At 44.6% G+C, this 14522-nt stretch overlaps 1 protein-coding gene across 2 annotated transcripts in view; it reads right to left on the bottom strand.

Annotated features, from left to right (window-relative positions):
* Nucleotides 1–877: 877 nt before the first annotated feature.
* LOC139368192 (ferritin, lower subunit) overlaps nucleotides 878–14522 on the bottom strand; it is a 31515-nt gene continuing 17870 nt past the window's right edge. The window contains exons 2-6 of one of the 2 annotated variants that reach the window (XR_011626931.1): nucleotides 13157–13260; nucleotides 7467–7613; nucleotides 3540–3665; nucleotides 2517–3244; nucleotides 878–1099 (exon numbers count right to left, since the gene is read on the bottom strand). Coding sequence is in view for 1 of the 2 variants with exons in the window: in XM_071106831.1 (XP_070962932.1) it covers nucleotides 3095–3244; nucleotides 3540–3665; nucleotides 7467–7613; nucleotides 13157–13258 (525 nt within the window). In the remaining variant the exon portion in view is untranslated. Of the gene's footprint in view, nucleotides 3245–3539; nucleotides 3666–7466; nucleotides 7614–13156; nucleotides 13261–14522 lie in introns of both variants that reach the window. The other variant, XM_071106831.1, reaches the window with a different exon arrangement.

Below are 14522 nucleotides of genomic sequence, written 5' to 3'. Positions count from 1 at the left end.
CGCAACAAGGGGGAGAGGCCTTCTCATCAAAGTTTGCCTTCACCCTCACTCTAGTTTCTTACCTCCTAAAGATGAACAATAATCTGGTCCTCCTGAGAGCACTGCACAAAACGGCTGATGCTGAGTATTCATGATCATGAGGACAGGAAGCCAGCCATCATCCTGGACAACAACCACAACAAAGGAGGCGTGGATAACCTGGACAAGGTGATTGGAACTTACAGCTGCAGGAGGATGACTGCCCGTTGGCCCCTGGTCATCTTCCCTAACATCATTGAAGTGTTCTCATACAATGCCTTCATGTTATGGAACAAGATCAACCCTACCTGGATGCCTGATAAGCAGAACAAGAGGAGGGTGTTCCCGAAGCAGCTGGGAATGCAGCATGGTGCATTGTTCAGAAACATACAGTACTAGTTGTCATTGGGAAGGCAGAAAGCAATCACTTTTGCATGTGAAAACACAGATTCCTACGTCACTTTTGTTTTGGGATGACTTCGCTGTCAGCCAGAACGGGTACCTGGCTCACGCCAGGATACAATCAACGCTAACTCGGTTCGCCCGGGGCATTAATAGAATCCCCTCACTGTCTATGCATTTGACGATTATAGGGGCAGCAACGTTTGTCCACCAGACCTTTCGCGCATTTGGGCAGAATTGTCTGGGAACGAGATTAATGCATGGGTGGAATTTAAGGTAATCTTCTTGTCAAATTGTGCTGAATAGGTCTTGACTTCCAATTTTCCAGACCTATATTTTCTGTGCGGTTATACAAACAAACAAAAAATCTGTCAGTCGCAAGTAAAACAAATCTTCGCTCGACAGTGACTCAGTAATACCAGGAACCCCAACCCCACCAGAAAAAAATTAGACAAAGCCATCAATAGTGTTACTTTTATTCAAATTCAACTGTTGATTAAATCCTTTAGAACATATTTGATCATGTGCTGCTTTTTGGAGTAATGAAACTAGGTGTAACACAGCACTGATTAAGAATTACAGTGGGGCAAAAAAGTATTTAGTCAGCCACCAATTGTGCAAGTTCTCCCACTTATAAAGATGAGAGAGGCCTGTAATTTTCATCTTAGGTACACTTCAACTATGACAGACAAAATGAGAAAAAAAAAAATCCAGAAAATCACATTGTAGGATTTTTTATGAATTTATTTGCAAATTATGATGGAAAATAAGTATTTGGTCAATAACAAAAGTTTATCTCAATACTTTGTTATATACCCGTTGTTGGCAATGACAGAGGTCAAACATTTTCTGTAAGTCTTCACAAGGTTTTCACACACTGTTGCTGGTATTTTGGCCCATTCCTCCATGCAGATCTCCTCTAGAACAGTGATGTTTTGGGGCTGTTGCTGGGAAACACGGACTTTCAACTCCCTACAAAGATTTTCTATGGGGTTGAGATCTGGAGACTGGCTAGGCCACTCCAGGACCTTGAAATGCTTCTTACGAAGCCACTCCTTCGTTGCCCAGGCGGTGTGTTTGGGATCATTGTCATGCTGAAAGACCCAGCCACGTTTCATCTTCAATGCCCTTGCTGATGGAAGAAGGTTTTCACTCAAAATCTCACGATACATGGCCCCATGCATTCTTTCCTTTACACAGATCAGTCGCCCTGGTCCCTTTGCAGAAAAACAGCCCCAAAGCATGATGTTTCCACCCCCATGCTTCACAGTAGGTATGGTGTTCTTTGGATGCAACTCAGCATTCTTTGTCCTCCAAACACGACGAGTTGAGTTTTTACCAAAAAGTTATATTTGGTTTCATCTGACCATATGACATTCTCCCAATCTTCTTCTGGATCATCCAAATGCTCTCTAGCAAACTTCAGACGGGCCTGGACATGTACTGGCTTAAGCAGGGGGACACGTCTGGCACTGCAGGATTTGAGTCCCTGGCGGCGTAGTGTGTTACTGAGGGTAGGCTTTGTTACTTTGGTTCCAGCTCTCTGAAGGTCATTCACTAGGTCCCCCCGTGTGGTTCTGGGATTTTTGCTCACCGTTCTTGTGATCATTTTACCCCACAGGGTGAGATCTTGCGTGGAGCCCCAGATCGAGGGAGATTATAAGTGGTCTTGTATGTCTTCCATTTCCTAATAATTGCTCCCACAGTTGATTTCTTCAGACCAAGCTGCTTACCTATTGCAGATTCAGTCTTCCCAGCCTGGTGCAGGTCTACAATTTTGTTTCTGGTGTCCTTTGACAGCTCTTTGGTCTTGGCCATAGTGGAGTTTGGAGTGTGACTGTTTGAGGTTGTGGACAGGTGTCTTTTATACTGATAACAAGTTCAAACAGGTGCCATTAATACAGGTAACGAGTGGAGGACAGAGGAGCCTCTTAAAGAAGAAGTTACAGGTCTGTGAGAGCCAGAAGTCTTGCTTGTTTTTAGGGGACCAAATACTTATTTCCCACCATAATTTTAAAATAAATTCATAAAAAATCCTACAATGTGACTTTCTGGATTTTTTCTCCCTCATTTTGTCTGTCATAGTTGAAGTGTACCTATGATGAAAATTACAGGCCTCTCATCTTTTTAAGTGGGAGAACTTGCACAATTGGTGGCTGACTAAATACTTTTTTGCCCCACTGTATGTAGGAATGCACAACACAATGAAGCATATTTACTGCTGGAATGCTTGATTAACTCTATGGCAGAAACCAAGTTGACTTATAGCACCAGAGTTGTTTAGGTGAACGGACACCTGGGGCGGTTGCCCTTCGTGCCCACTCCCATACCCTATAATTCTGTATTACCCTGTGACTAATTTGTATACAGGTAGCCCAGAAAAGCCGAAATGTCTTTGTACGCTATCCCTGATGCAGTGAAAATAATTTAGAAATTGAATAGTAAGCTTTATGCGACATATCTTTGAGTGCGAACCCATTAAACCTTTTTGTTTGTCAGTGGTAACCACTGTTCACATCAGAAGTGGTAAACGGGTGTTGAGGTATTCAACTGTTCCATGGTCTTGCATTGTTTTCTGTACGTACTGTAAGAGGTATGTGGTTCTATTGCTAAATCCCACTTTAGTGCTACTTGTAACGGGAATGCAACTCTCCAGACTCACTTGCTGTGAGTCTTACAGGGTGTGCTTGTCAAACAGGTATTCTCCCATGGAGCCATGGGTCTCGGAGGAAGTGAGGCGGGTCAGGCTGCCCAGATGGTCACCCAGCTTCTTGATGGTGTCATGGCTGTCGGACAGGAAGTGCTGCTCTAGGAAGTCACACAGCTAAAGAGGAAGTAAAGTTGTATTGTTATGCCCGGTTGCAACAGACAGCACGGCACTGACGTCATAGAGATAGATGCATACCGCAGCGGAGGCCACATGCTTTCTGCAGGTATTCTTTCAACATTCTCTGTTCCTCCTTTTCATTTTTTTATCTGCTCAAATCACTAACAGACCAACATGGATGTTATGAGCTTCAGTTATACATAGCTATCAAATACATCTGATCTAATAACACGAACATCCATTAAAATATGCATAACAGTTAATCACAATGGGATAATTATCATGGATTTACATGGGGGTCAGTGTGAGTGCTGGCACCACGGTGCACCTCGAGGAGGGACGTGTTGAGGGTTTTCTGAAACTCCAGGGAGAAGGTGATGGCATCCAGGCCACCTCGCCAGTCCTCCCTGCTGGGTTTCTGAAACAGAGACAGACCGCGCATTTGAAGGAATCAGTTTGAGCAAGGCGAGGCCCAAAACCGCTAATCTAGATCACATAGAGTAGTTATTTGGGATACATCACGCAAGGCTATTTGTAGATTAGTGATAGTTCATAGTTTGCCTACAATGTAGTCAAACAGGCACAGTGACTTGGCTATCACAACTGCATGTAGGAGCCTGACAAATCCGCGGAATACAGTCAATGCATTCTAGCACCTCCCACATTCCATATCGGGGGTTTCATTTCCGCTTGACTTCTGGCCGGTCACTATGCTTCGCTAACTCAGGGAGGGAGATGTTGCTAAATATGGATCAAATTAGTTAAAATTACATTCACATAATTCGTAAGTTGGAGCAGGATGTTGATGAGACAATGTTTGCACATAGTATTACCGCTACAAAGCTAGCAAATTTTTCATTGAAATAACATGGCTGGTTAGCTATCATTTCCACACGCCCTCTGGCCTTCTTTCTTAAAGTGGAACTGACAGCGTTTTAACTACATATGAAAAACAGAATCATAAATCAGTCAAAAATATCCAATTCCCAGTTTATGCTACCAACTTAATTAAGAGGTTTTAAAAATAAGTATTTTTTTTTATTACCCCCTTTTTCTCCCCAATTTCATAGTATCCAATTATTAGTAGTTACTATCTTGTCTCATGCATCCTCCGAAACACAACCCAACCAAGCCGCACTGCTTCTTAACACAGCGCGCATGCAACCCGGAAGCCAGCCGCACCAATGTGTCGTAGGAAACACTGTGCACCTGGCGACCTTGGTGCTGGCCACTGCGACCAGCCCGCCACAGGAGTCGCTGGTGCGAGACAAGGATATCCCTACCGGCCAAACCCTCCCTAACCCGGACGACGCTAGGCCCACGTCGCCCCACAGACCTCCCAGTCGCGGCTGTTACAGAGCCTGGGCGCCCTAGACCACTGCGCCACCTGGGAGGCCAAAAATAAGTTGTATTTGACTCAACATTCTATGACATACATTAAGGCATTGTTGCAGCTCAATGCATGATTAATATAATTCACCAATACATTTCTTGGTAGTCCAAAAGATATTGCTATAAGGTTGTAAATCCCAGCTGGCCTAGTACATTATTTGCTGCCTCCATTCGGGATGCAGTTTAATTTTCGATGACTCAATATTTTGGACAAAAATGGACAAATGTAACTAAGGCTGGGAATGTTAATACAATCAAACTAGCAAGGGCAATAATCACAAAACAGCCATAACGTGGCTAATAGGCTAACATATCTATTTATGTAGCAAGCTAAAAACGCAGCCTAACGTTTGCTAGCTAGCTGCTAGGAAGATGTCATGAGAGGAGTGACTGACTTTTTCCCCTCATTGTTTTTCGGTGGCTATACACAGCTAGAGATGCAGGTGCCATTTGGTTCGCAAATTCACACTGGCTATCTACTCCGATTTCAAAGCACTCGTCTGAATGTGCTAGTGTAGAATAACTGAGGAATTTACGAATCGGCTGAATATGTGTGTCAGTAAACGTAGGCAAAAAAACTAAAAGTTAGTCACGAACCCTCTAGATAACATGCAAACAGCCTAGCTAACCAGCCCTGCTAGGGTGAGTCAAATGGTCCATGTGAGGTGTTCTCTCATTTGTATCTGGATGTAGCTAGCTAGCCAACTTTATCTTGCAAGCTGCAGAAGGATGAGTAATCTACAATTCCCCATTGTTTATCAGTGCAATTTTGACACCCAACTAGCTGAAACAGTTTGAGAGGGTTTATCTAATGTTACTTCGTTAGATTTTAGCTCATCTTGCTCTGCTAGCATTAGTTGTTGATCTTGTTGTTGTGCATAAAAAAAACTTTGATTAACAACATGAATGATTTTGAGATGCACCAATACATAAATACCATAGCTGGCACGCAGATCGGTAGAAATGGTAAGATAAATTGGCATTCCAGTTGAAAAAGGTTGCCAACACCTGGTGTAGCCTATCACCGGCAACTTCAGGAGCATAACGGCAAAATCTGTGAAGGCCAGCGGATGGTTGGGTACAGGTTTTTCTGGATCTCTGACTCACTCTTAAGTCACGTCTTCTTTCGTCAAACAGTGCGCTATGTACTGGACGGGGGCTTTTCAAAACATTGGATTATCAATTTATGCAATGAGATCTCGGCTTGCTAGATAGCAAAACCAGACAAATACACCTTAGCAAGCAATAATGTGGTAAACTAATGTTAGCTTCAACTAACATGACAAGTACATAGACCTATTTCTTTGTAAAACAATGTTAGTCTATATTAGCCAGAAAGCTCTGCTTCTAGCTAGCTAACCAGTCAAGTCTATTGAAGAAGCTGGCTAGCTAGCATCATCTTTGTACTGGTTATACTATATGTTGAAACACTAGTTTTAACATTTCTCACAAGTGTATAGCTGTAGCTTTTAAATTCTGCGAATGTCATTTAGTAATTTTAACAAATTTGATCCATATTTAACAAGATCTCCTCCCTTTGGCAACGCACCGGAAATGGCTCCCCTGATAAGAGGGCTTGCAACGTTCAAGAGTGAAATGTGCATTGAGGGAATTTGACAATATTCAACTTAGGAAATCAACTAAATGTATGTAAAAAAAAATATCATTAATTTGCTCAAGACCGAGCGAAAATCAGCTTTTGATTTATCCGACTCATTTATTTGCATGACCAGCACTTATATTTAGCCTCACAATGAAGTGTTTTAACATTTATTTTCAGGACAACCAAGGCTACAAGTAGAACACAAAACAATTTGACAAACAGTTGCATTCATGAGTTTTTATTGACATATGTCAAATAAGTCTGCCAAAGCAAAAATCCAATAAAAATAAATGTATAGGAGTGCTGTATGTACAGAAATGGTTTGCTCCGTGGGAAATTAATATCCAACTAGTCAGTGACAACTGTGTGGAGTTTGACAGCAACTAAGTGAGCTTATTACAGTATTAGACACTTTCTCCTTGGATTTCATATGATCTTCTAATGACTCGCGTAGCTTGTGAGCGCACCAGAAACGAGCAAAACATGTTACATGTACGTGTTTGAGAGTCTCAGCTTTCCATAGACCGATACAAACTACTAAAAGCTCAAACCATTTGGACTTGAGTCCTTGTATCATTAATACCACTCTAGCTCAGCCCCCGTTATTTACACACACTAATGGTTGGTACCAATGGATGCAGAATATGTTTAAAAGGGGTTATTAGTAAGAATCACACCAGCATTAAGGTGGGACTCATAGGGAATGAAATGCATGCGATTCATTTTTTTCTGCAACTTTCTGAAATGGCACAGGAATGCCGTCTGTGTGTGTTGTGTGCGCATATGCCTAGTCTATGCTTTGCCTAGCCATTAGCGATAATGATAACTGTCCGCTGGCGGATGGAAAGGCTTTCCTAAAAATCGTACCAATTAAATGTTAACTAAGGATATCATGATTGTTTGCATCAATCCGGTGGGCATTTGTTCTGCAAACCCTGCAATCACATGAGTGCTACAGAAACACAGAAACAATGGTCTCTGGCTGGTGGGCGTTGCATTTAAAGGGTAACCACACCTACATTTCTTCGATTTTTATTTATTTATTCCTGATGTGATTTAATCTTTCCTGTAGACTTTAAAAAAGTGATTTTGAGAGCAAACCCCCCCCCCCCCCCCCCCAAAAAAAAAACAACCTGGGAAAACAAAACAAAAATTGAGAATTTGGATAATGAGGGAGAGGGCAAAATAAGAGTGAGCATGTTTTGTAGAGAAATAGTAACTTACAGCGATGGGCTGAAGGAGAACGCGACCGCCTCTCATATTCTGGTATTCCAGCAATTTTTCTGCCTGCTCTCTCTCCTTCACAGAGCGCTCCAGGAAAAAACTAGAGAAGCTGCGCAAAGCCACATCGTCCCTGTCGAAATACATGCCCTGGGCGAGAACAGAGAAATACATATTAGATAAAAACAGGTCAGTATCAACAGATCACATTTTTATAACATGGTGGACCAGAGTAGAAAATAGCCAGTGCCAGTCAAAGAACTAAACACATGAAAATAACATGGAGAGGGAAGAATAAGAAAGAACATTTAGGAGAGAGGGCCCTATCGGAGTAAGCTAGCGCAGATATACACTGAGTACAGCCTCCCGAGTGGCGCAGAGGTCTATGGCACTACAGTGCTAGCTGTGCCACTAGAGATTCTGGGTTCGAGTCCAGGCTCTGTCGCTCCCAGCCGCAACAGAGCGGGTTGTGTTTCGGAGGACAAACAGCTCTCGACCTTCGCCTCTCCCGAGTTCGTACGGGAGTTGCAGCGATGAGACAATTGGATACCACGAACATGGGGAGAAAAAGGGATAATAAATGAAAATAAAGATATACACTGATTATACCAAACATTAGGAACATCTTCCTAATATTGAATTGTGCACCCCCCTTGCCATCAGAACAGCCTCAATTAGTTGGGGCATGGTCGAAAGCGTTCCACAGGGATGCTGGCTCATGTTGACACCAATGCTTCCCACAGTTGTGTCAAGTTGGCTGGATGTCCTTTGGGTGGTGGACCATTCTTGATACACACAGGAAACTGTTGTGTGAAAAACCCAGCAGCAATGCAGTTCTTGACACAAACCGGAGTGCCTGGCACCTACCATCATACCTAGTTCAGAGGGGCTTACATTTTTTGTCTTGCCCATTCACCCACTGAATGGCACACACAATCCATGTCTCAAGGCTTAGAAATCCTTCTTTAACCTGTCTCCTCCCCTTCATCTAAACTAATTGAAGTGTATTTAACAAGTCACATCAATAAGGGATCATCACTTTGACTTGGTCAGTCTGTCATGGAAAGAGCAGATATCCTTAATGTTTTGTATACTCTGTGCATTCAGAAAGTATTCAGACGCCTTCACTTTTTCCACATTTTGTTGTTAGCCTTATTCTAAAATGAATTATATTGAGAGTGTCCCCCTCAGTCTACACACAATAGTAATAATGTTACTTCCGGCGCCGACAGAGATACCCGCCTCGCTTCGCGTTCCTAGGAAACTGTGAAGTATTTTTTTTAAATTTAATCTTAGGTTTTATGACATACAGTCGGGAGGAACTATTGGATATAAGAGCAACAACAACTCACCAACATTACGACCAGGAATACAACTGTCCCGAAGCGGATCCTCTGTTTAGCCCACCCCCCAGGACAATGGATCGGATCCCAGCCGGCGACCCAAAACAACGGCGCCGTAGAAGGGGCATATGGCAGGGTCTTCTGGTCAGGCTCCGTAGACGGGTACATCGCACACCACTCCCGAGCATACTACTCGCCAATGTCCAGTCTCTTGACAACAAGGCAGACGAAATCCGAGCAAGGGTTACCTTCCAGAGAGACATCAGAGACTGTAACGTTCTTTGTTTCACGGAAACATGGCTCACTCGAGACACGCTATCGGAGTCGGTACAGCCGCCTGGTTTCTTCATGCATCGCGCCGACAGAAACAAGCATCTCTCTGGTAAGAAGAAGGGTGGGGGTGTATGCCTTATGATTAACGAGACATGGTGTGATCATAACAACATACAGGAACCCAAGTCATTTTGTTCACCTGACTTAGAATTCCTCACAATCAAATGCCGACCGCATTATCTACCAAGAGAATTCTCTTCGATCATAATCACAGTCGTGTATATTCCCCCCAAAGCAGACACAGACGGCCCTGAAAGAACTTCATTCGACTCTATGTAAACTGGAAACCACATATCCTGAGGCTGAATTTATTGTAGCTGGGGATTTTAACAAGGCTAATCTGAAAACAAGGCTCCCTAAATACTATCAGCATATCGATTGCGCAACCCAGGCTGGCAAAACCCTGGATCATTGTTATTCTAACTTCCGCGATGCATATAAGGCCCTCCCCCTCCCTCCTTTCGGAAAAGCTGACCACGACTCAGTTTTGTTGCTCCCAGCCTATAGACAGAAACTAAAACAGGAAGCACCCGCGCTCAGGTCTGTTCAACACTGGTCCGACCAGTTGGATTCCACACTTCACGATTGCTTCGATCACGTGGACTGGGATATGTTCCGCATAGCATCGAACAACATTGATGAATACGCAAATTCCGTGAGCAGGTTTATTAGCAAGTGCATCAGTGATGTTGTACCCACAGTGTCTATTAAAACATTCCCCAACCAGAAACCGTGGATTGATGGCAGCATTCGCGCAAAACTGAAAGCGCAAACCACTGCTTTTAAAGCAGAGCAAGGTGACCGGAAACATGACCGAATACAGACAGTGTAGCTACTCCCTCCACAAGGCAATCAAACAAGCTAAGCGTCAGTATAGAGACAAAGTAGAGTCGCAATGCAGCCAACGTGAGTAAAACACTTAAACATGTTAACCCTCGCAGGGCTGCAGGCCCAGACGGCATCCTCAGCCGCGTCCTCAGAGCATGCGCAGACCAGTGGCTGGTGTGTTTACGGACATATTCAATCAATCCTTATCCCAGTCTGCTGTTCTCACATGCTTCAAGAGGGACACATTTTTCCTGTTCCCAAGAAAGCTAAGGTAACTGAGCTAAATGACTACCGCCCCGTAGCACTCACTTCCGTCATCATGAAGTGCTTTGAGAGAGTAGTCAAGAACCATATCACCTCCACCCTACCTGACACCCTAGACCCACTTCAATTTGCTTACCGCCCCAATAGGTCCACAGACGACGCAATCACAATCACACTGCCCTAACCCATCTGGACAAGAGGAATACATACCTATGTAAGACTGCTGTTCATCGACTACAGCTCAGCATTTAACACCATAGTACCGATCCTGGTTCTCGACCCCGCCCTGTGCAACTGGGTCCTGGACTTCCTGACGGGCCGCCCCCAGGTGGTGAGGGTAGGTAGCAACATCTCCACCCCGCTGATCCTCAACACTGGGGCCCTGCAAGGGTGCGTTCTGAGCCCTCTCCTGTACTCCCTGTTCACCCACGACTACGTGGCCATGCACGCCTCAAACTCAATCATCAAGTTTGCAGACAACACTACAGTGGTAGGCTTGATTACCAACAATGACAAGACGGCCTACAGGGAGGTGGTGAGGGCCCTCGGAGTGTGGTTTCAGGAAAATAACCTCACACTCAATGTCAACAAAACAAAGGAGATGATTGTGGACTTCAGGAAACAGCAGAGGGAGCAGCCCCCTATCCACATCGACGGGACAGTAGTGGAGAGGGTGGAAGTTCCTCGGCGTACACATCACGGACAAACTGAAATGGTCCACCCACACAGACAGCGCGGTGAAGGCGGCGCAGCAGCCCCTCTTCAACCTCAGGAGGCTGAAGAAATTCGGCTTGTCACCAAAAACACTCAAACTTTTACAGATGCACAATCGAGAGCATCCTGTCAGGCTGTATCACCGCCTGGTACGGCAACTGCTAGGCCCATAACTGTAAGGCTCTCCAGAGGGTAGTGAGGTCTGCACAACGCATCACCGGGGGCAACTACCTGCCCTCAGGACACCTACACCACCCAATGTCACAGGAAGGCCAAAAATATCATCAAGGACAACAACCACCCGAACCACTGCCTGTTCACCCTGCTATCATCCAGAAGGCGAGGTCAGTACAGGTGTATCAAAGCGGGGACCGAGAGACTGAAAAACGTATATTTCAAGGCCATCGGACTGTTCAACAGCCATCAATAACATTGAGTGGCTGCTGCCAACATACTGACTCAACTCTAGCCACTTTAATAATGGAAAAATTTATGTAATAAATGTATCACTAGCCACTTTATATAATGTTTACATACCCTACATTACTCATCTCATATCTATATACTGTACTCTATACCATCTACTGCATCTTGCCTATGATGTTCGGCAATCACTCATTCATATATTTTTATGTACATATTCTTATTAATTCTTTTACACTTGTGTGTATAAGGTAGTTGTTGTGAAATTGTTAGGTTAGATTACTTGTTAGATAATACTGCATGGTCGGAACTAGAAGCACAAGCATTTCACTACACTCGCATTAACATCTGCAAACCATGTGTATGTGACAAATACATTTTTATTAGAATACCCATAATGACAAAGCAAAAACAAGTTTAGAAATTGAGCAAATGTATAAAAATACAAAAACATCACATTTATTTAAGTATTCTGACCCTTTACTCAGTACTTTGTTGAAGCACCTTTGGCAGTGATTTACAGCCTCGAGTCTTCTTGGGTATGACGCTACAAGCTTGGCACACCGGTATTTGGGGAGATGCTCCCATTCTTCTTTGCACATCCTCTCAAGCTCTGTCAGGTTGGATGGGGAGTGTCGCTGCACAGCTATTTTCATGTCTCTCCAGAGATGTTCGTTTGGGTTCAAGTCCGGACTCTGGCTGGGCCACTCAAAGACATTCAGAGACTTGTTCCGAAGCCACTCCTGCGTAGTCTTGGCTGTGTGCTTAGGGTCGTTGTCCTGTTGGAAGGTGAACCTTCGCCCCAGTCTGAGGTCCTGAGCACTCTGTAGCAGGTTTTCATCAAGGATCTGTTACTTGCTCCGTTCATCTTTCCCTTGATCCTGACTAGTCTCCCAGTCCCTGAAAAACATCCCCACAGCATGATGATGCCACCACACTTCACAAGGAGGGTTGGTATTGGCCAGGTGATGAACGGTGCCTGGTTTCCTCCAGACGTGACGCTTGCCATTCAGGCCAAAGAGTTCAATGTTGGTTTCATCAGACCAGATAATCTTGTTTCTCATGGTCTGAGTCATTTAGGTGCCTTTTGGCAAACTTTCATGTGTCTTTACTGAAGAGTATCTTCCGTTTAGCCACTCTGCCATAAACGCTTGATTGGTGGAGTGCTGCAGAGATGGCTGTCCTTCTGGAAGGTTCCCCCATCTCCACAGAGTAACTCTGGAGCTCTGTCAGTGTGACCATTGGGTTCTTGATCATGACCCTAACCAAGGCCCTTCTTCCCCGATTGCTCAGTTTTCTTTTTGGTACCCTTTCCCCAGATCTGTGCCTCGAAAATAATCCTGTCTCATAGCTCTACGGACAATTCCTTTGACCTCATGGCTTGGTCTTTGCTCTGACAACTGTGGGATCTTATAGACAGGTGTGTGCCTTTCCAAATCATGTCCAATTAATTGAATTTACCACAGGTGGACCCCAATCAATTTGTAGAAACATCTCAAGGATGATCAATGGAAACAGAAATGCACCTGAGCTCAATTTCAAGTCCCATAGCAAAGGGACTGAATACTTAAGAATTAAAAATACAACCTTTTACATAAGATATTTGCAAACATTTCTAAAAAACCTGTTTTCGTTTTGTTATAATGGGGTATTTATTGTGTGTGTAGACTGACAAGGAAAATGTTAATTTAATCAGTTTTAGAGTAAGGCTGTAACGTAACAAATGTGGAAAAAGCAAAGGGGTCTGAATACTTTCAGAATGCACTGTACATATTATATAGACCATACCAGGGAGAGGTAGGTGTAGGATGCAGTCAGCTTGATGTTCACCAGCTTGTTGATGTTCACCTCACTCTCTGGGTGGAAGTTGTGATTTACCTGCGACTGCATCTCTGAAATGGCAAAAAAATATATGAAATTAACTAAAAGAAAGCAATAGGCCACTGGTATGGAATATACACTGCTCAAAAAAATAAAGGGAACACTTAAACAACACAATGTAACTCCAAGTCAATCACACTTCTGTGAAATCAAACTGTCCACTTAGGAAGCAACACTGATTGACAATAAATTTCACATGCTGTTGTGCAAATGGAATAGACAACAGGTGGAAATTATAGGCAATTAGCAAGACACCCCAATAAAGGAGTGGTTCTGCAGGTGGTGACCACAGACCACTTCTCAGTTCCTATGCTTCCTGGCTGATGTTTTGGTCACTTTTGAATGCTGGCGGTGCTTTCACTCTAGTGGTAGCATGAGACGGAGTCTACAACCCACACAAGTGGCTCAGGTAGTGCAGCTCATCCAGGATGGCACATCAATGCGAGCTGTGGCAAGAAGGTTTGCTGTGTCTGTCAGCGTAGTGTCCAGAGCATGGAGGCGCTACTAGGAGACAGGCCAGTACATCAGGAGACGTGGAGGAGGCCGTAGGAGGGCAACAACCCAGCAGCAGGACCGCTACTTCCGACTTTGTGCAAGGAGGAGCAGGAGGAGCACTGCCAGAGCCCTGCAAAATGACCTCCAGCAGGCCACAATTGTGCATGTGTCAGCTCAAACGGTCAGAAACAGACTCCATGAGGGTGGTATGAGGGTCCGACGTCCACAGGTGGGGGTTGTGCTTACAGCCCAACACCGTGCAGGACGTTTGGCATTTGCCAGAGAACACCAAGATTGGCAAATTCGCCACTGGCGCCATGTGACAGAGTCTGGAGATGCCGTGGAGAACGTTCTGCTGCCTGCAACATCCTCCAGCATGACCGGGTTGGCGGTGGGTCAGTCATGGTGTGGGGTGACATTTCTTTGGGGGGCCGCACAGTCCTCCATGTGCTTGCCAGAGGTAGCCTGACTGCCATTAGGTACCGAGATGAGATCCTCAGACCACTTGTGAGACCATATGCTGGTGCGGTTGGACCTGGGTTCCTCCTAATTCAAGACAATGCTAGACCTCATGTGGCTGGAGTGTTCGTGCAAGAGGAAGGCATTGATGCTATGGACTGGCCCGCCCGTTCCCCAGACCTGAATCCAATTGAGCACATCTGGGACATCATGTCTCGCTCCATCCACAAACGACACGTTGCACAACAGACTGTCCAGGACTTGGCAGATGCTTTAGTCCAGGTCTGGGAGGAGATCCCTCAGGAGACCATCCGCCACC

This window comes from Oncorhynchus clarkii, chromosome 16 (genome assembly GCF_045791955.1).
Source record: "Oncorhynchus clarkii lewisi isolate Uvic-CL-2024 chromosome 16, UVic_Ocla_1.0, whole genome shotgun sequence".
NCBI classification, from domain to species: Eukaryota; Metazoa; Chordata; class Actinopteri; order Salmoniformes; family Salmonidae; genus Oncorhynchus; species Oncorhynchus clarkii.
The sequence above is the reverse complement of the archived record's forward strand: the minus strand, read 5'-3'. Positions and strand labels throughout refer to the sequence as shown.